This window comes from Chionomys nivalis, chromosome 4, assembly GCF_950005125.1.
Source record: "Chionomys nivalis chromosome 4, mChiNiv1.1, whole genome shotgun sequence".
NCBI classification, from domain to species: domain Eukaryota; kingdom Metazoa; phylum Chordata; class Mammalia; order Rodentia; family Cricetidae; genus Chionomys; species Chionomys nivalis.
This window is the reverse complement of record NC_080089.1, coordinates 118,968,210-118,989,973: the sequence shown is the minus strand read 5'-3', so window position 1 is coordinate 118,989,973 and position 21,764 is coordinate 118,968,210. Positions and strand designations below refer to the sequence as shown.

Below are 21,764 nucleotides of genomic sequence, written 5' to 3'. Positions count from 1 at the left end.
CTGCATGGGCTCACAGTTCCCCTTTCCCATGGCTCCACCTGGAGCATGCCCTTCCATTTCTAGCAGCCCTAGACATTAGCGTCTTAAAGCGTCTGCCTTCTGGTTATGAGTTATTGGCTGCTGCTTCCTCTGATCTCCCTCTCTCTCTTTGGGTTTTTTGAGACAGGGTTTCTCTGGGTAGCCATGGCTGTCCTGGAACTCACTCTGTAGACCAGGTTGGCCTTGAAGTCAAGAGATCCATCTCCCTTTACTTCCTGAGTGCTGGGATCAAAGGTGTGTGCCACCACAGCCCAACTTCCTCTGATCTCTTAACACAGTAACTTCTACAGTACACAAACCCTTGGACCTGTTGGGGAGGTAAGCAGGAGGGGGACATATGGGAGGAGTCCATAGTGATGAGTGTTGAGCCCGGGGCTTAGCTCCAGGTAGGTACTTGGTGGTACTGGCTATTGAGATCCTGTTCAAGTTGGTATTCTGTCTGTCCTTCTGTCCAGATTGGTGCAGAGTCCAAACAGACTCTGGAACCAGAGTGCCAAGTATTTGTGTATTGCCAGCATGAAGTAACATGTCAGATATCCAGGGGCCATGGCTTCTATTACTGAATACAGAGTGCCCATCCTTCAGAATAGTCACACAGGTAAAAATAAATAAATAGATAGATAGATAAATTAATAAAATAAAGCAAAACAACCCAATGAATGTCAAGCAGCACATTTTGGCATGGAAGAGGTGAGCTGTGAGATATGGCACTCACCAGTTGACCCTCCCAAGGTCAGAGCTCTTCCCAGATATCAGAATCGTCAGTGAGCCAAACTACTACCGTGATATTCCCAGGGGGGAAAGAACAGATCAATAAAAAACAGTGTTGGCTAATGAAAATAAGAAATTAATCATGGGGTCAGTGTGACCTAGGTGCAGTTTCTTGGGAAAATTCTGTGTATTGAGGTGATTTGGACCAAAGAGCCCATGTGTGTGCCTCCAGTAGAGTGACAGCTGACCCTGATGTCTTCCCTCTTCTCTTAGGGGGCAGTGCCCAAAGGAAATGCCACTAAAGAGTTCATCGAGAGCCTCCAGCTGAAGCCTGGGCAGGTGGTGTACAAGTGCCCCAAGTGCTGCAGCATCAAGCCCGACCGGGCCCACCACTGCAGGTACCGTGGACCCTCCTCAGCTCCAGGCCAGCACCGGGACTGCTGAGTGTCCCACCCAGTCAAGGAGTGACCGCTAGGGTGGAAAAGGCATTTGACAGCGAGGGACGCCTGGTGTAGCCTCTGTTTTCGTGTCTGTAAGGCTGAGGGACTCCTGATTTCCTGGTAACCGCACAGCTCTGACAAACCTGTGAGGTGCGGTGCTTGAGACAGACGTCTCTCAGACTTTCCTCGAAGCAACACTTGTGGAGTTGGTGACAGGAGCAGCTCCTAAGCAGAAGTCTCTTTTCCCTCTGAGCTGTTACAGGCATCCCTTTGTACCATCATGGTTCTTTGAGTCTTCTTGGTGAGAAAACATCTTGCTCAAAATTGCGTTTTTCTCATTACACGGGATCTATAAGCGGCCAGTTACAGAGACCTCCAATGTCATTTGGGCCCTTTACAACATGCTATATGTTTGGAGTGAGGAGGGCTTGGAGGATGAGCTTTGCTAGCTGAGATACTGGGAGAGAGATTGTACCTGAGCAACAGATTGTGGAGTGGTTTCCTGTGCTGCCTTATGAAACGATCTGTTTCTGTCACCCAGATCGGTCAGCTCCCCAGCCCCTGCTGTGTTCCAGGAACCTCGGTCTCTATTACCTCTATTTCCGCCTTCATGGCCACCCCTGGAGATCCGGTATTGTTGCACAGGCGATGCCCCTGATGGGGACGCTAGCCTCGTGTGTCAGCTGACTGCTTTAAGGTCACAGAGCAAGCGGATACCTGAGACAGGTGTGGATCCTGCCCGTCTGGTTCTGAGTCCTTGTGGGGCTCTAGCTTTACTTAGAACTCCAGTATGAAAGTGATTCACACAATGGCAGCTGTGTGATTGTTTGACTGAGAAGCTTTGCTTTTCCGGGGGACTTTGTCTTGGATTGCCTCTGAGGTCTGTTGAGGTTTACTTCTTGTACGTGAGATGGCATTTATTACCCTTGGCCACCCTGGAGGCCTGACTCTGAAGCTGGAGAGGTTGTGTTTTAAGCCCGTGCAAAGTCTCTCTGGGGCACACTTTTCCTCTCTAAACAGGGGTGACTGGTTCCTTCCTCATTTTAAGGATTTAATGTATGTAGCTATGGAGCGGCCAGCAGGAAGTGAAAGCTCCCCGTGAATGGAACCATGTGTGGGGTTAGAGACATGCGCAGTTTCTAAAGACTGGGCCAGAAACCAGAGGATAAACCTTATTAGGAAACAGCTTTCCTGCCACGCAGTGGTTCTGTGGTTCTTTTCTCTTTCCTCCCTATGGCCCAGCACCTGGTGTTCTTTTTCTTCCCTGCAGCTACCACGCCTCTTCACCTCCTCCCCAAAGTGACCCAAAGTGGGCACCCAAGTGCTAGCAAACAGCTGGAGCAAAGCAAGAGCTCCTGGTTTAGGGTAACCTGTGTCTGCCTCAGAAAATGTGCACTGCTCTTTCGTGATGGTGCGTGGAGGCCCAGGCTTTCCCAGAACCCTGGTTAGGGTAAGCAGGGTCCTGAAACGTGAGATAGATTGGGGTTTTTTGATGGTCTGTTAGCCCAGAGGCTGCTACCTGGTCACGGTTAGAGAGAGCTGTGTTTGTCTTGTCCTTGGGAAGAGGGCCACACGTACACCTGTTTCTGCATTCTGCTCCTGGTGGAGTTGATAATATAGTCTCTATTCCCAGAGCTCTGCTAGGGATTATAGCTGAACACAAACCTTCCGCCTAGAGTGATGGTTCTCATCCTTCCAGATTACAGCCCTTTAATACAGTTCCTCATGTTGTGGTGACACCCAACCATAAAATTATTTTCATTGCTATTTTATAACTGTAATTTTGCTCGTAATGAATCTTAACGTAAGTATCTGGTGTGCAGCCCCTGTGAAAGGGTCCTTCGACACCCCTCCAAGGGATGGCACCCCCTCCAAGGGACGACACCCCTCCAAGAGATGAAAACCACTGATCTAGAGTCTGCCTCCTAGCCGTGCTTCTGTAGGTGGGCCTTTCCCTCCAGGAGCAGCCCTATAGCCCCAGGCGACTTTATTCTGTTTGAGTCCTCCTGTTTGTTAGGACTAGGGAAGCAGGTGAAAACCCTGTGTGGGTTAATGTAGAGCCAAGGCCTTGGGCTTATGTGATCGGTTCCCAGGGGAGGCCAAGCCTGGCCTTCGTTGGGCCGCACACCCTGGGCTCCCTTTGATACACATACACTAAGGCTGAACCCTCATCAGCTTCCTAGAACCCTGAATGGATTCCTGCTGCTTAGTCTTCCAGTCCTTAGTCGCCGAACATATCTTCATGTGACCTGGTGTTCACCTGATGAACAGGGTGATGATCCGGATTTATTTGGACGGCCTGTTTCTTCACCCACACACAGAATAGAGATTGGTGTTCTGTTCTTCCCTTGCCCACACTGTCTCTTCAGAACTGTTTTGGTCTAGAGTGTAGGATGCTGTTTGTTTGCCTACAATTTTGTCAGTCAGTGAGGTGGGTAATGAAAACCTATAAATGAAACCAGGACTCCCAAGGTCTCTCACCCTGCTCCACTGTGGTTTCGCTTATTTTGTCTGAGCTCTAAGCCTTAATGCTCAGACCCAGCCAGGCTAAGCCTTGGGCTCAACCCTAGCTTGTGGTGGGCGAGAAGTAGCTCTAAGCCCATGCAGGGCAGGTGTACCTATGACAGTGTGGTAAGGGGTGCTACAAGGAGAGGTAGTTCTGGGTGACATGGTTATGTATAACTAATGTTGGTCAGCACCCAGGATAGATCAGAGAACTTATGTTGGCTGCTTAAAGGCTACACAGTGAAGATGGGTCCTTATGCCTCCCGGAGACGGAACACGACCCACGAGTGTTAATGCATAGAAGCCAAAGAGCTTGTGAATGTCTCCTCAGAGTTGGGTGTTGAAAAGTGGCAAGGAAGTGGTAGAAAGAAGGGACGAGAACCATTGGTTTTTAAAGCAGTGGTGTAAAAGATAGGAGTGAGGGAAATCTAGAGGCCACGGCACCAGGAAATACCTCCATAGAGTACATTTGATGTTTTCAGTGACTGTTGCTTCACCCTCAGCCTCCATAGCTTGGGCCCCAGAGCCCTGCCTTTCCTGTATGAAGCCTTCTAGCCCAAGAAGAGAAGTACTGCTTTGGCACTTCATGCCCTTGAGAGCAGGAAACATTGGACCCGCCCGCTTATGCAATTCTCAAGTGCTACAGTCACTTCCTGTCCCTCAAGCATGTGTTTGTGTGACCTGGTTGCCCAGTGCCCCTTAGCCCCTTGTGAAACCTAGCCTCCTGCTCGTCCACACCTGTTCTCTCTACAGTGGAGTCCTCACTGACTCGAGCATGTACTTGAAAGCCTCCCTAGAAATAAGTAGGGTGGGAGACGACCTGTTCAGGAGCCTAGACAAGAAGAGATGCTCTCAGGAGTTCGTTTCCCAGGTGAAAAGAGCATTAAGGACCCTAGAGCTCTCTTTATTGGGAAGACATGCCTGTAAGATGAGAAGTAGGTTGGAGTGGGTGATTCCATCCATGGGGTCTGCTTTAAAGTGGAGTATGAGAAGGCCAGGTATGGTGACACACAGCTTTAATCCCAGCACTCGAGAGGCAAAGGCACGTGGGTCTCTGTGTTTGAGACCAACCTGGTCTACAAGCAGGTTCCAGGAGTACACAGAAAAACCTTGTTCTGTGGGAAGTGTTCACCAATGTATCATGTACATAATTCCCATGTGTAACAGAAGAGGCAGAGCAGACAGACCAGTGGTACAGTTGCCTTCTGCATCCATGTAGGGCCTCCTTTTCCTCCCTTGCCTTCCTGCTCCCGGAGATCAGGAACCAGGCTAGCATTTCTGAATGTTGCCTGTGTCGTGAGAGGCCCTTGAAGATGGAGAAGAGCGAGAGCAGTGTGAGGCAAACTGACAGGAACCCACTAGTGTGGCTGCCAAGTCTGCCAAGCCGCTGCAGTTCCTACAGCCTGAAAAAGTGCATTCCGTCTCTGCTAGTGCTTGGTAGAGCTTCTAGAGCTCACCCCCTCCCCAATATCCTGTTCTACAGTAACATTATCCAAACTCATCGTACTTGGCCTCCTCAGGAAACCCAGCTAAGTTCCGTGAGGTTGCGGACAACCTCTTACCTGGGTCAGTTCTAGCCTGTTAATGTGTGCAGATGCCTTGGAAGAATGACTTGACGCTGGAGGTCCTCATTCTGCCTTCCAGATATATTTCTCCTGGTGCCCAGAGGTGGGAGCTGGAGTCTGGTATTGCCCAGCGCCTGCTGGTTTGTCACTGTGCAGTGCTTGTTTCAGACCGTGTATGGTGATAATTCCTGCTGAGAGTCTGAATATGGTCATTTCAGTGTCTGTAAACGGTGCATTCGCAAGATGGACCACCACTGTCCTTGGGTCAACAACTGTGTCGGCGAGAACAACCAGAAGTACTTTGTCCTGTTTACAGTAAGTCGGCTTCTGAGTTCTGCCCTGCCTCCACGAGGCAATGGGACTCTTATTCTTTGGAAAATGTCAGCACTCTGTGCGGTCTTTGCTGCTGTTGAACACTGCCTGCCCACGTGGCTGGATCTCCCTGGCTCCACAAGTGCTCTCCGCTTGTGCGTGTAGAAAGCAAGTTTGGTTTGCGTACCTGGGGGCAAGCGTCCTGTTCTGGGTATCGCTCAGGCATTAGTCCCTAAAGAAGGCAGTGTTGCTGGTGACCTCGAGCTCGGAGCCCAGGTAGGTGCAGATGGTTGGCGCTCTGACCCTTTCAGTTAGAAGGAGCAGCAGGTCGTATGTGCTCCACACAGCCTGAGTCCTGTCTGTGTTTAGGCTGTATGTCTGTTCTGGTTCCACAGATTCCTGACAAATGGCTGATGCCTTCCCACTCCAAACAGGAAAGTAGGGGGTCTGTGGGCTGGAGGAATCACAGATACTCTTCTGGCCTTAGCCTAGCAAAATGTTCCCATAGCACATGTTCAAGGAGACTGCACAGTTAGGCCGTTCTCCCAACAATGGCTCAGCCCTGCTTTCCTGTTTCAGATGTACATAGCTCTCATTTCCTTGCACGCCCTCATCATGGTGGGATTCCACTTCCTGCATTGCTTTGAAGAAGACTGGACAAGTAAGTATTGCTGGGGTTTTTCTTCCTGCTGTAGAGAAGGTGTAGAAACTGAGTGGCGTGGGGGCCTCTATCCCCTGGGCAGTACCAGGCCCAGCCTTTTTTATTAGATCTTCCGAAAACCTGCAGACTGGGCATGTCCCAGAGATGCTCGCAGGCGTAAGTGAGCAGAGGCCAGGCTCCTAAGGAGGCAGGGGGGACACAGCTTTGAGTCTGGGTCTGCAGGGCACTTGTTTCGCTCTTGACACTGCTAGGGTTGAAACCCAGGGCCACAGCAGGCAAGCACTCTTCTCCTGGGCGACACCCCAGCTCTACACAGGGCACTGTAACCAAGGACATTTTACCCCAGCCTCCCAGAGATCAGTTTTAACTTTTTGCCTAGGGCATAGAGGATTTGTGTTTGTTTTTCTTTGTGTGTGTGTGTGTTGTTGTTGTTATTTTCAGATTGCTTGTCTTGATATTTAGATTAAGATTGTAGACAGTGTCTCCGTGTTTCACGCGTATCCCATCTAAATGTGCAGATGCTGAGGAAGGGAGCTTAGCCAGAGACTGCAGGAGAAACAGGGGTGGGAGAGCAGAAAGTAACAAGCAGCTACATGCTGGGCTAGAGCTTTCACACTCAGAATCTGCAAGTCAGATGTCCCAAGCAGGAACTGCTCTCCAGTTCTGCCCTTGGTGAGTGCCCTCCTCTTTCCACGTCTCCACTCTTTGGCCCTCTCCGTGTCCATCACAATTTTGAGAGGGGGGCAGGAACAGCAAGATACCATCTTCAGAACCAAGTGAACCCAACCCATTTCTGCTCACTCAGTGAGCATTCTGCAAGTGCTTGTATTCTGCCAGCTCTGGCAATCCAGGCCAATTCAGGTATGGCCTTGGCAACTTGATAGAGGGTATCCAGTAAGGTCATTTTATCATCACAAATCTCCTGTCTGTGTCAGGCTAGTTGTGAGCAATTATTGTATAACCCAGACTGTCACAGAGGCGATGAAGTTGTAGTGGTGCTGACAGGACAGTTAGAGCCTGCTAGGAGCCAGGCAACATGCAGGGAGTATTTTGAGCATTGCTTTGTTTAGACCCTACGAGCCCCAGCTTAGGAGAGTGCTCCTCCTTTTTATATGACAAAAGCTGGGGTCAGAGTATTGAAATAGTCCTGAGACCTCTCACCTGAAAAGAGGGCCTACAGTTCAAACCTTGTCTGCTGCCTCCAGGGCACAAGGTCCTCCCAGCCAGGTTCCTAACGAAGTGGACTCCACACACCCATTCCCAGGGCAGGAAGACTAGGAAAATTGCCCATGGTTAATAGTTAATGTCATCCTTGCTTGGCTCTGGTTAAGCTGCTGAGCCATAATAGATTTTGTATAGGAGGGCTCAGGGAACTGTGTCCTAGGATGGGCACTCTGAGTTGGGGAGTTCTACACTCCTGGGGCCTGGATCCTGCCATTCCAAATCCTAATTGGAATTTTCAGAGTCTGGGGCAAGAAGGGAAGGGAATGGTGGACCTCCCTGGCTTTGCCCCGTAACAGTGCAGCTGAGAAGGGAGTGACCGCTCTTTTATATGTGTGCACACTGGCACACGCGCACGCACACACTCACACACACCCCACAGCTGAAGTAAGCTATACAGTTCTGTTTTCACTTCTTATCCATTTATCTGTACCAGGGGAACGTATATCTCAGGATGCCTGAGCTTCAGCTCAGATACCTGTGGTTAGGCAGCATTCAAAACTGATTGTATGGCAGTGAGAGAACAGTCACTTGCTGCCTGGAGTCCGACGCTGGTGTAGTGGGAGAGGTAGATGTCAGGTAAGGGAGAAAGGCTGCGGTCCATTTCCACATGGAAGGGGTGGGAAAGGCCGGCCAGTGCAGAGTGTTAGGGCCGTCAGGGAGCCCCTACCCATGACTGTCAGACTTGAGAGCCCTACTTCTTCCCAGAACCCCTCAGCACTCAGGGCCAGGAAGGTAGTAACCCACAGCCAGCTCCTCCATCTAGCGGGCTGCCAAGTCTCTTGGGGACTCCTTGAAGGAGTAAGAGGTCAAAAAGTAGGACCCGGAGGCAGGGTGGGAGCTTGGTGGGGTGGAGCAGGGAGCCGCGTAGCCATCCCTATCCCCGTGCCGCTTCCCTTGCAGAGTGCAGCTCCTTCTCGCCTCCTACCACGGTCATCCTGCTCATCCTGCTGTGCTTTGAGGCGCTGCTCTTCCTCATTTTCACTTCAGTGATGTTCGGGACCCAAGTGCACTCCATCTGCACAGATGAGACGGTAAGCAGGGGGCTTTGGGGACCTGGCCAGGTGCTGGGCCTGAGGGCTCAGGGTGTAGGGTCACATGGGACTAGTCCTGTCTGTAGTCCTAGCCAGAAGGTTGCCTTCTTTACCACATATTGTGCCCCTTCGGGCATTCTGCCAGGGTCTGCACTTCCCAGCAGGGCTCTAGGTATCAGCTTCTAGAGCTGGTGTCATGATTGGATCCAGGGGACGGATCTGCCCACCCGTTTCATGTCCTGCAGTCAGCTCCTGGCCTTGCAGAGAAGTACAGGAGCTCTGAAGTGGCTGTGAGGTAGAGTTTCTTGACTTTTGTGCTTTGGGTTCTGGAGGGTGAGGTGGACAGCACCTTAGTTGAGTATGCAAGAAAAATCGTGGGAACTTGCGTTCAGTCTCTTGCTTGCTCCTGGCTTCATGAGCGCTGCCCCCCACCTCCCCAGATAGAAACCTTCAGCTTGGTCTAGGGGCCCCGTGCTCTTCTGTAGCCGGTACTAGATGAAGAGCGGCTTCTTCACGGTTTCAGGTGCCCAGAGCATGTTGTGGGAGCAGAGGCACACTGACAGCCTGGTCCTAGCTGTTGTTCATCCAGACTGTCCCCAAAGAGAATGTGTTGAAAAGAAACAAAAGGCCTGCGGCTCGTGGGGAGAGCATCAACCTCTTTAACTGGTGTCTTCCCAGGTCCCTAGGCTGTGAGCACATGGGCTGCCCCATTTCCTCTTGACAGACAGCAGACAGACAACAGCCCCTGCTCTCTGCCGTTCCGGCAACAGCTGTTTGAAGGAGGGAAAGAAAACTCTCTTCCCCTCCCTGGTTTTTGTTTTATCTTGTATCCCCGAGACTTGGCAGGGAAAGTGGCACCGGCTGTGAGAACTGCCGCGGCCTCCCCGCTCCTCGCTCCTCCCCACTGTGACCCCTTCCTCTAACCTGCGCTAATTCCTCCTTCCTCTTGGGGTGATTGTTTTCCTCACCACCTGCCTCTCACTGTCTCTCCCCTCTCCCCAGACTGCCCAGTGGCCGCTTCCTGGACCTCTGGGCTAGTGAGACTGCACCAGAACGGTCCCTTTAGCTGCTGCTCGTCTTTATTTCTTCTTCTTCTCCCTTTTTTTTTCTGCAAAGTGGCCATTGTAGCTTCAGCTCTGCTGTTCATCTTTCCCGCACCAACAGCCACCGTTGTTGTCAGAATTTCGGGCTCCTGCACCAAAGCCTTTGCATACACAGGTGCCTCGGAGCCCTTCCTGACGCAGCAAGGACTCAGGTCTGGCATGTAAACCCTTTGACTAGCCGGTGTCAGTCTTGTTGGCAGCAGTGACCCGGGTGCCTGCTGAGAGCTCATTGCCCCTTCCTCCTTGGGAGTTGTAAATGTGTGATGCTTCTTACGAGAGACAGAAAAAAGCTGCATTATGTAGGTAGCTTCACGGCTTTGACAAAGAAGTGTTCACTCTGGTCATCGGAGGCATGTGGACGTCTCCCTTGAAGCCACAGCAGTGGGGCGCCTCACTGAAAGTGTGATTGTTCTTGTTTTCAGGGAATAGAACAATTGAAAAAGGAAGAGAGAAGATGGGCTAAAAAAACAAAGTGGATGAACATGAAAGCTGTTTTTGGCCACCCTTTCTCTCTAGGCTGGGCCAGCCCCTTTGCCACACCAGACCAAGGGAAGGCAGACCCGTACCAGTACGTGGTCTGAAGGACCCTGACCGGCATTGCCACTCAGGCCACGTCATGGCACCGTCCCATCCGCTCTCGTGAATGTTTAGGCCAAAAGCAAAACAAAGTGACTACTCTTAAAACTTTTTTATGTCTCCAGAAAAATGGCTGAGCATTGCAGAGAAAAAAAAAAGTCCCCGTGTTTTATTTTTTTTTTTAAAAAAAAAATCATCTTTTCAATGTTTTGACGAATGAAGCTGCTCTTTTCCTTTTGAAATCACTTCTCTGGCCTCTGTCTCCTCTCTGCTGTCTGTCAGCACGACTAACGTCGAGGGTGCTGCCCAGGCCCTGCCCCTTCTACTAATTGACCCCCTGATGCTGTGTGTGGATGAACTGGTCCAGTAGGGAAGCCAAGAGGGCCCTGATCGCCTCCTGCCCACCGGGCAGCACTCAGAACCTCACTGAAGATGATACTAGCCCCTAGAGGCCTAAGAATGGCAAGATTGGGGCTGAAGCCTTCAGAAGGGCCCTTCTGAAGCGGCTTCCTGCACCCAAGTGAACACAGTTCGCCTCAGTTTCAAAAGTAATTGCCAGCCTTGTACTTGATGGGCACGGATGTGCAAAATGATTTGGATGAGGTGGGAGAGGTAAGGGGGTCTCTGTATTCTGAATTAGCAGTTGTGTCCCTCTGACTTTTTGGAAGACTATGAAGGAGAGCTGTTTTCCAGTTCAAAAATGCCTTATACAATCACAAGAGGAAAAACAGTTTCAGGCAAGCTACACTTGTCTGTGTTACAACTACTTCCTGCCCCAGTTCCTGCCCTTTCCCAGCAAGTTGTCAATCAAGCTATGTTCATTCTGAGGGAAACAGACAGGCCAGCTATCAGGATCATCTCATTTTTAAGTCTGCTATGAGCATATATTTTCTGGAGTTTAAAGCCCTCTAAATATGCACAGACCTGTATCTTACTTGTGTTTCTCCTGGGAGATGGTTTGTAGATGTTAGGCAACGTTCTTAGAGTTGCCAGGTAGCCTCCCCCACACCTGCTCCTCAGCCCACCGCACAGACTAGCTTTCCCATCCAGAGGCAGTTCCCTGCTCAGTCTCACAGGACTGAGCTGGTCCTGAGCTTGGGAAGGACCAGGGGATGCAGGAGGTGCTGGGAGAAAACCCCTCTTGAACACTACATCCCACTTAGACCACGAGCACCGTGAAGTCCTCCACACTAGTGGTTTTAAAGCGCTCACCACAGAACTCCCTTTGTAGCTTTTGCTTGGGGTGGGGGTGGGATAAGGTTTTTCACTCTAGTCCTGGGTAGGAGGAAAGTCGACATAGCCCTGTGATTTTTTCAGAAGTCAGCGGGACATGCTGCCTCTTCCCAACTCTGCCAGTGCTTCCACATGGAAACAATGCAATAAACCTTTTCCAAACCTCTGTTTCTGCTCCACTGTCTCCCCAGGGTCTGTGCAGAAGGGTAGGTGGCGTCGGGCTGCAAGGTGAGGGAGTTGTTTGGTTTGTAAAGGGTATGCTGACCTTTCTGAGGTCGGTGCTGTGTGTGTGTTGAGTGGGTGCTCTGTGACTCCAGGACGCCAAGCTCTCCAGAGTCTGGGCCAGAGCCTGCCCAGCAGAGAGCAAAACTGAGCCAACCAAAAGTGCCTAGTGTCCCTGCCTACAGTTCTAGCGTGCTGCTGTGGGATTCTTGCTGATGGCCTCAAGTGTTGACAGATGATGAGACCACCCTGGGCGTTTAAGCGAGGGCTTGGCCACCTTCCCTACCTCATTTGGCTTTGACTTGCATCTGCTGTGCTGCTTAGGTGGAGATCCTGGGGGTTGGATGTGTGTGTGTGTGTGTGTGTGTGTGTGTGTGTGTGTGCGCGCGCACGCGTGTGTGTTTAATTTTGCACATAATTGTATATATTTACATATGTAGGCTTTTTTAGGTCAAGTTCATAGCATTTGTTCTCCAGACCTTTTAAATTTTATAGTTTTCTAGATATATATGAAAGAGGTATGGCCTATTCCAGGTTCAGTAGATTAGAATGCTCTAGCCTTGCTCAGATACTCAGGATGGACCCACTGAGCAGCGGGCAGCAGCACTATAGCTGTGGTTTGTTGTCATTGTCTGTCTGTCTGTCTGTCTCTCTCTCTCTCTCTCTCTCTCTCTCACACACACACACACACACACACACACACACACTTTCCCTCTCAAGATTGGAACTCAGGAAATCTCCTTTAAGGACATTTTTTGTAGGTGGCTCATTGCTTTCCCTGTGGAGTTCCTAGGGAATTCAGTAGGTGGCGCTACAGGAGCTTGGTTCCTGAAACTAACGCTCACCCTCTAAACAAGGTTGCTCTCAGCTCACATCCCAGGTCTCATTTGAGTTTGCCTCTGAATTAGTACAAGTCCCAATGCTCACACTAAAGCAAAGGGGACTCAAGGTAGGACTAGCCCAGGGTGGCCTGTGTGTGTCCTAGTTCACTTTCTCTGAGCGAGTGTACAGTGACCACGGCATGTGTGTCAGCTTCTTCAGATGTAGTAAGAGTATCTTTCTCAATGGTCCCACTGGTAAGGGAGCCTACGTATCCTGTATTTCAGAATGGGAGCTCTGGAGAGTAGGAGTGGAGAAGACCCAGTTGGGCTGGGTGATACCATGTTCTTGTCCATCTCTGATGTCATATCTGTGTGTTTACATGGGCTTGGTGACATGTATACAGGGTACAAAAGAAGAAATGTGTGCTGGGCCTCTCCTTGATGCCATCATCTCTGTGACCCTTGAACCTTACAAGAGCTAACGGATAGCCAGCCTTTGCTCAGTCTGCTCAGCCACTTCATATCCTGATGAGAAACCTTCCAAATGAGACAAACTACCAGACGTTTATTAAGGGATGCCCATGCAAGATTGGCATCACGGACTGTCCCACTCCAGGAGGATGGGCTGGAGTTCTCAAATCCAGACTAATAAGATTTCAGTTCCTCTTTTTCTAAACAGCATATCAGCTTCAAAGGTTGAACTACCCAAGGGACACAAATGATTCAGAGTTGCAGGGTTGGAGCTTCAGGTTAGCTGTGCTGCTGGTGGTGATGGGTGTTGTTGCTGCCCGCTACATGGGATGTGATATCCAAGACCAGCAGGTGCTCACACCGATCAACCACTGACCGGCGACTTCCACTCTGTTATGTGTGGCCTCTCCTACAAATGAATGCCAAGGAAACCTGAAATGTATACAACAGTCTCTGGCGATCCTTAAACATGCCATGCAAGCCTGTCTTGACCAAGGCACCTTTACTGAAGAGCCAGCAGAAGAAGGATAAAACCAAGAAACCAACCTTCCCGTGAGGAGCGTCTAGAGAGTTCTCCAGACCCACAGTGTTTGAGTAGCCCCGCCATGGGCGGGTTTTCATTTTCCACTGTGGCTTCACTCTCGTGGGGCTGATTCTTGACTATATGAATGCAAGCTTGGAGGCACACAGCTGTTAATCCCAACAGGTTCAGAAGTAGTAGCAAGAGGGTCCTTTCACGGTCATTCTTGGGTATATGCAGAGCTCAAGGTTAGCCTGTGGTATATGAGACCCTAGATCTCAAAAAAAAGAGCCAGGTATAGTGGTGTGCATCTGTGGTCCCAACACTCAGGAGGTTAGGATGGGAATGTGGCTTGAGTCAAGTTCAAGACCAACCTAGGGGGCACAGTGAAACCCTATTCCAGAGAAAAGGAAAGAAGCCACTGAGCAGCACATTCCCCAAAACCAGGACCTTCAACCTCCTTTCTCCCTCAGAAGAAAGTTGCCGCTTAAAGAAGAGAGGCCCAGATCCCTGTCTGTCCTTCACTTTTAATACACGTGAAGCAAAGGCCCCAGATCCTTTACTCTCCTCTTCCGTGGACAACGAAAACCAGGAAGAGTAATGAGTACTGCAGGGGTGGCAGCCCAGAAGCCCTCTGGGGAAAGTGGAATAAGGGACGCCTGGAATTCTTCAGCTGAGGTGACCAGACTCAGTGGCAGCACTTGTCCAACCCACACCAAAGGATGGGCGTGGGCAGTCTCCCTGAGCCTTAGTTTCTCTCTCATGGTCTCTGTGAGCACCGGATGAAAATGCAGAAGGTAGAGTGGTCTGGGGCTTGGTTTCTGGGTGTGTAACAGCTTCTCTGAAGCCGGGCTTGTCCAATCTGGGTCATCCATGTTCAGCTTGTCTTGTTGATGGGTAGGTTTGAGACAAGGTGTCTCTGTTAGTCTCAGACCTACACAGATCCACCTGCCTCTGCCTCCTGAGTGCCAGGATGCACCGCCATGCCCAGAAAAACCCATTTTTAAATACATTGCCTGCTGGATGGTGTTTGAAAGGCTTTTGGTTGTGAATGTGTGTTATGGGTCACAACAGGAAGATGTGTACTACTGTGGGCTACAGTAAGGGCATGTGAGCTCGTATCATCCGGCCAGCTCTAGAGAGCCCGCTATTGGGGTGCTGGCCAACTCATCTGCTGACACTGGATTCTTACTCCAGGAGTCTCACAAGCCTTGGGGCCTCTGCCTCCCTTGGTAGTCTTTGGCCTCCTCTTTTCATGCTGGGGTGTTGTTGAGTTCCCAGATCACACTCCCCATACGTGCAGGGGACTGCGTGAATCAGTCTTCTCTTGAGCCTGAGACATGGGCACAAGCCTGTGAGCCTTCTGGACTCTGTGACTCCTAGAAAGAGAGCCTCGGGCCTGCTTTATGCATTCTTTTATTTGGGCCATTTCCTCTCTGGACTCAACCAGCACTCCTGATGTCTGTTCTCAGCTGCTAAGGAATGTCAGCTCACAGGCCAGTTATCCTAACACACCATTGGACAGTGGCAACCCTGCTTGTCCACGTGGGCAAAGTGAGGCCTTGTCAGAGAATGGAGAAAACACCTGGTGGATAGAAAAAACCTTGGTCCTATTTCTGCATAGCCTTCCAGACAAGCTTCGGCTGCTGGCTCAGCCTGTCCGACCTCTGATGAGAATCAGTCCTGACACCTTCCTTACCAGGTGGGTGTCAAGCTTGCGCTGCTGGCTCAACCCTTCTTGACTGCAGGTGATCACCAGGCAGGGGATGCGGGGTCCCTGAAAATGAATTGTCGCTGCTGTCTGCAGGAAGGTAGCCTGTGCCTGTGAGCACGACTTGCAAGGGTCTGACCTGATTCTATAAAACTAATGTTTGCTCCATGGTGAAAACATGAAATGTGGACAGATCCATAGAAACAGACACCATTTGCTAGGGAAACAGTTCCATGGGGGGTTCCTATGCAAACTGCTCCCCTGTGATTACCGCACAGGTCGCTGGGTGACCGAGGGGTCATGTAAAGCTGCCAGCCCACATGGTTCCGATTTCTAAAATCAGCCTGCATTACTGTACACTCCAGCCCTCAACTTTTCATTATTAATTCAGTGTTCCTGGTTAGAGAACAAAATCTGCCATGAAGTTTTTGACATTTGTTTAAACTTTTCATTGTGAAATAATTTCACTTATAAAAAACCAGCAAGGGAGCCGGGCGGTGGTGGCGCACGCCTTTAATCCCCGCACTTGGGAGGCAGAGGCAGGTGAATCTATGTGAGTTCAAGACCAGCCTGGTCTACAAGAGCTAGTTCCAGGACAGGCTCCAAAGCCACAGAGAAACCCTGTCTCGAAAAACCAAAAAAAATAAAAAATAAAAAAAATAACCAGCAAGGGCTGGAGAGATAGCTCAGAGGTGAAGAGCACTGGCTACTCTTCCAGAGGTCCTGAGTTCAATTCCCAGCAACCACATGGTGGCTCACAGCCATCTATAATGAGATCTGGTGCCCTCTTCTGGCCTGTAGGAATATATGCAGGCAGAACTGTATAATAAATAAATAAATAAATAAATAAATAAATAAATAGTTTTTTTAAGATCCAGCAAAATTGTGTATCTTCTCTATGACATTCAGTGCCAAAGATAAACATCTTATAACCATAACATCAACTAACATCAACAAAATGTTTCTTTTAAGAAAATAATTTTAGGGGGCTGGAGAGATGGCTCAGAGGTTAAGAGCAGTGACTGTTCTTCCAAAAGTCCTGAGTTAAATTCCCAGCAACCACATGGTGGCTCACAACCATCTGTAATGAAATCTTGTGCCCTCTTCTGGCCTGCAGGCATACATGCAGACAGAACACTGTAAACAAAATAAATAAATATTTTAAAAATAATAATAATAATTTTAAAAGGAAAGAAACAGCTGAGCAGTGGTGGCATACGCCTTTAGTCCCAGCACTCTGGAGGCAGAGGCAGGCAGATCTCTGAGTTCGAGGCCAACCTAGTCTACAAGAGCTAATGCCAGGACGGGCTCCAAAAGCTACAGAGAAACCCTGCCTCCTTAAAAAATAAATAAATAAATGCATACATAAAAAGTAAAAAGGAGAAAGTAAAATCTTGAAGTCTGCATGTTGGCACATACCTGTAGTCAGGAGGCTACCGTGGGAAGATCACTTGAGCCTAGGAGTTTGAGACCAGCCTACACACAATAGCAGATGAAACCCGTTTTCTCTTTAAAGACAAAACTATTGAGACATACTGCCCTCTGCTTCAGGGGCTCTCTTGAAGTTCCTCTCCTTGCCCCCTTTGCCTTTGTGGACCCCCATATTCTATTGTTTGTCTCTTCACCCCATTTCCAGCAGTTCCTCACTCTTAAATTTGTCATGATCTACATTTTCTAAATTGAGGATAAATTCATATAATGTAATATGAATCATTTTAAGTGTGTCCTGTGACATCGAATTCAGAATAAACCACTTCTGTCCGATTGGCCCAGTGCAGGCTGGACCAGGTGCTCTGCAGAAGCCTTTGTCTTTGGGTTGGGCTGTGGTTTGGGGCAGGAATGGCACTGGGGTGTTTTATCTGTGGTTCTCTGTAACTGGGGACACTTGCCACTGATCCACTTCAGTCTTGGCAGTTCTGACTTTGATCATTGTGCTAAGTCCATCTCTGTAATATTCACTGCTGTAAAACTCCCGTTAGCTCCTCTGGTGATTGATGTCTCATATGAAGAGAGAATGTGAGCTCAGATTCCTATCATCTGTTTGTTTATCCCAGGCTGTCCTCTTCTTCCCAAGTGCTAGGGCTAAGGGTGTGCGGCACCACACCTGCTGAGATCAGATTCTGGAACTAATCTGAGGTGGCGTGGGAAGAGTTGGTATAGGTTACGGTCAGATGTCCGCATAACAAAGATGGTGTCCAATATGCCAGTTATGGGAGAAAATTGCATGGAAGAGAAGATGTAGAACTAGGAACATAGAGGTCTTGGTTGGAGGAAGAGGGTCTTGAGTCATATGAATGAGCACATCCATGTCTGTTGGGAAAACTCAGTGAACTCTCTTGGTTTCCAACAGAGGCTACACTGGGGTCTCAGAGCCTCTGTATGGATGTTATGGGTCTAGAGACTTGTTCTGGCTGTATCTGTAACAATTCTGGGCTTTTTCCTACCCGTCACCCTCTTTCTGTGGCCTGGTGGCCGAGTTACAGCCAGCATCCGTAGCAGGTGAGTGGTCAGCCCGGGAGAAGCCATGGGGAACCCACTGCATGAGCAGGCCTGACAAACCCTCACAACCTACAGTGGCCTTTGCGCCTTCCGGTGCCCGCTGCATGTGGCATCTGCTGCTTCCCCTCGCATGTTTGTGTCCTGTGCCGTGTCCTCAGCCCTCAGCCTTCCCGGTGCCAAGCTTGCTGGTCCTATCTTAGTGGTTTCATCAGACGGACAGGAGCCAGGGTATCCTTTGTCACTGGGTGTCCAGCAGCTGACCTCTGCCTTTGGAGGAAGGGGTCAGGGAGTCAGTGGATGACAGGCAGCTCCAAGGCCACGCCTTTTTACCGGGCTCCACCGCTTCTACTCTGCCCTGCAGCCCTATGGGCCTCCAGGGTGGCCTGGGCCACCACAGCGAGCTGTGTCATATCGGACACCCCATGCCCTGTTCTGCCAAGACAAGTCACACCACACTGACCTCTCGCCCCATTCCCCTCCAGGGTATTGAACGCCTCCAACGCAAGATGCAGCCCAGGGAGCACTCGGGCAGCTGGAAGTCGGTCCAGGAGGCTTTTGGTGGGGACTTCTCCCTGAACTGGTTCAACCCTTTCACCAGACCTTGTCAACCCGTGATACCCATTGACAAGGGTTTGGTCCGGCAAGTGTCGTCTCTGTCAGACATGGACAATATGGAGACCACTGAGAGCCAAGTGGAGGAGACAAAAGACAGGGACTCTGTGGAGGTGCTGGATGAATAGAGGCTGCCGAGAATAATACACCAACAGCAGCTGCTGACCCAATCGCACCCCCAGCTCCCAGGGCTCGCTCAGGCATTCCCGTGGGGTTACCAACTCTCTCTCTCAGGGTGGGGTGTGGGTAGAGAAGAGTAGGGACTTTCTCTGAGTTCCTCTTAGCAGCGTGTGCCAAAAGTGATGGTTAGGGACCATTCTCCAGGCCTGGGAAGGCTGCCTAGTCTCTGTCCAGCAAGGGAAATGATGACCAGAATGTTGGGGGGGGGGGGCACTTCTTCTTAAGGGCTGTCTTGGGGACGCTGAGGGCCTTGAGGAAGGATACTGACATCAGGGATGACCAGCCTGAAAGGCTGGAGAGACTGGCCATTCCTGGGGAAGGGATTCCTTGTCTGACTGGCTGTGGGAATCAGGACAAAGGAGGGGCTACTAAACCTGCCCTTGGGGCTTAAGCTTGGGCTTGGTTGAAAGAGCACCCCACCCACTTTGCATGCATGCACATGTGCAGAACCTGCGCAGAAGGAAATGAGCCTGAGTTATGACAGAGTCACCCAAAATTAGTTCTCATCCTATAGATAACTGGACTCTGCTCTGAGACAACAATGGAGCCAGCCTTTCTGTGGCCACAAATTTGCATTCATGTATTGAGCTCCTTGAAAAAGTCTAGTAAGACACGGGGACAGGTACACCCAGAAATGGTTACCTCTGCATTTTAGAACAGTTCCCAGGATGGTGCCTCTCAGACAGCTGTGTGGCTGGACATGAGGCACATGTCTTTATTCCAGCGTTTGGGGCAGGCAGCCCAGCCTGGGCTACAGAGCTCCAGGCTACATAGTGAAACCCCATGTTGAAAACAACAGAAAACTGCATGGTGGCTAGGACATGCAGACTGCTGGGTGCCTGGGTCTGGGCAGCCCCATGCACTCCCCAGTCTATTGCCATGGTTGCAGAAGCAGCAGCTTTTGCCATCTAAACAGATAGTTTCAAGAAGCACACCAGCTCCCCCACTCAGTCCTTGAGCCATTCCCCAGTGTTGCCTGCACCAACCCTGGCGGAGGATTCCGTATTATATCCCTTCTTCCATGTCCTGGACCAGAGGAACCTGTGGCCTTATGCATGAGTCAGGTTTTTCGGTTGTTTTGTTTTGTTTTGAGGCAGCGTTTCTCTGTAGCTTTAGAGCCTGTCCTGAAACTAGCTCTTGTAGACCAGGCTGGCCTCGAAATCACAGACATTTGCCTGCCTCTGCCTCCCCAGTGCTGGGATTAAAGGCAAGCGCCACCACTGCCTGACAGAGTCGGTATTATTTGAGGACACTGAGAAAGGAAGGCTGTGGGAGGCCGAGGACCGAGCAGTGGTCTTATTCCTGGGCAGTCCCTGGAGGGTGGAGTTCCGTCAGATCCTAGGGTTTGCCCCACAGAATAGCAGCAGGGATCCAGCATTAACCACTGAGCCCTACCCCACCCCGCTGCAGGCACGTTTCTTCTGAGTAGATGTGTTTTAACGTTTATCTGTACTAACATCCTAGCCCAAGTTGGCTTTACTGCTGATACTGTTTGAAGAGAGTGGTCCTCTGGCTGCAGGAGCCCTAACCCCTGGATGACCTATCAGAGACTCCACACCAAGGAAAAAGAAGGGCTAGTGACTGGGTCCCCAACGAGCAGCAGTTAAAAGAAGGAAGGAGCTTTAGAGTCAGTGTCTGCTGAGTCCAGGACCTCAAGGATGTCCTGCACGCTGGAGCTGAAGCGATCTTCCCTGGAGCCAGCTTGACTAGCAGCACAGCTTCCTCCCAGCCCCACAGCCATCGGTTTCCAGAGTACTCCCCTAGAAGAGTTGAGGTGGGCAGGCATCTGCTCCCACAGGTTTAGAGCTCCTCCTCCTTCCTCGGCAAACCCATTATCATGTTAGGGCCTCAGCTGCTTCTCTCCCAAGGAGAGATGGACAGCCAGGATCACGTAGGCAGCAGTCTGCTCAGTCTTGAGTCTTGTGCCTTCCCACCAGGACAGACACAGTGGCCTTCTCTCCTTGGTGATTCCTGAGAGTCTGCTCAGTAGTGCAGCTGATAAGAAGGGGCCCAGTGTTTCTGGGAGGGAGACGGGCTGCACACCTGCCTCTCGTCTGAATAAAAGCTCTCTGATCTACCTCTGTAGTTAGAGGTGCCTGTTTTTAGCAACCTAAAGCCCTAGACAGCATCCTTCCTCTCAGGCCCAACAAGTGTCGTACAGACATTAACAGTGGCTTCATGGGGTTACTAACTGGTCACCCCACAAGTACATGCCAGACACCTGCTGCATCCCAGGGAGGTGGACAGATACGCAGAAGGAATCAGGACTGAGGTTTTCTAGTTCTGAACAAATGAAGGTGAGATGCTGACAGTGCTCTGGGGGCTAGTTTTCTGTCAGCTTGGCACAGACTAAAGTCAATTGAGGAAATGCCTCCGTAAGATTGGCCTATAAGTGCCAGGCGGTGGTGATGCACATTTTTTTTTTCTCATCCCAGCACTTGGGAGGAAGAGGCAGGGTGATTTCAGTGAGATCGAGACCAGTTTGGTCTACAAAGTGAGTTCCAGGACAGCTAGGACTGTTAAACAGAGAAACCTTCTCAAAATAAATAAATAAATAAATAACCTGTAAGCAAGTATGTAATATATTTTCTTGATTGATGACTGATGTAGGAGGACCTGGCCCGTTGTGGGTGGGGCCACTCTGGTGATATTTTGTTTGTACTCTAACAAATAAAGCTCGCCTGGAGATCAGAATGCCGAGCCAGCCGCCAGTTAACCATAGAGGCCAGGCAGTGGAGGCACACGACTTTACTCCCAGCACCAGGGCGGAGGAAATGAAATGGCTGAGGGCCTGGCTGGGTATGACGTGGCTGTCTCTGGCTTACTCCTTTGTCTCTCTGATCTTTCAACATTTACCCCTGTATCTGACCCTGGTTTTTATTAAGACCAACTAGAATTCACTACACCACCCCTGGGCTGTGGTCCTGATCGTATGAGACAACAGATGGGTAAACCTTGAGGAGCAAGCCAGTAAGCAGCACTGCTCTGACCTCTGCGTCAGCTCCCGCCTCCAGGCTCCTGCCCTGACTGCCCTCAGAAACTGAACGCTACCTGAAGTTAGATGGCATCAGCTCTCTCCTCCCCAGGTTGCATTTGGTCACAGTCTTTTATCAGACGAAGTGTCCTCAGAATACACAAATACCCCTCATTCGGTCTACTGTGCCTCTCTGGAGTATATGTCCACTTAGAAATTGTAGCCCTTGACCGAGGCTGGCCATCATGAAGACAGCCCAGACCAAGGAGGTCAACGTGAAGTTCAGAGGCAGTGACTCCCCCAGGTTTGTTAAGCAGCATGCTGACATAACAGGAAAATTCACTCAGGAGGACA

General features: G+C 50.3%; 1 protein-coding gene across 2 annotated transcripts in view; it reads left to right on the top strand.

The window, feature by feature from the left end:
* Positions 1–20,957, top strand: part of Zdhhc3 (zinc finger DHHC-type palmitoyltransferase 3) — a 43,194-nt gene extending 22,237 nt beyond the window's left edge. Inside the window, exons 3-7 of one of the 2 annotated variants that reach the window (XM_057769071.1) lie at positions 1,024–1,148; positions 5,479–5,575; positions 6,152–6,233; positions 8,358–8,488; positions 18,127–20,957. In XM_057769071.1, the coding sequence (XP_057625054.1) occupies positions 1,024–1,148; positions 5,479–5,575; positions 6,152–6,233; positions 8,358–8,488; positions 18,127–18,384 (693 nt within the window). In that variant the 3' untranslated portion in view covers positions 18,385–20,957. Of the gene's footprint in view, positions 1–1,023; positions 1,149–5,478; positions 5,576–6,151; positions 6,234–8,357; positions 8,489–10,013; positions 11,561–18,126 lie in introns of those variants that run through there. The other variant, XM_057769072.1, reaches the window with a different exon arrangement.
* Positions 20,958–21,764: the final 807 nt, after the last annotated feature.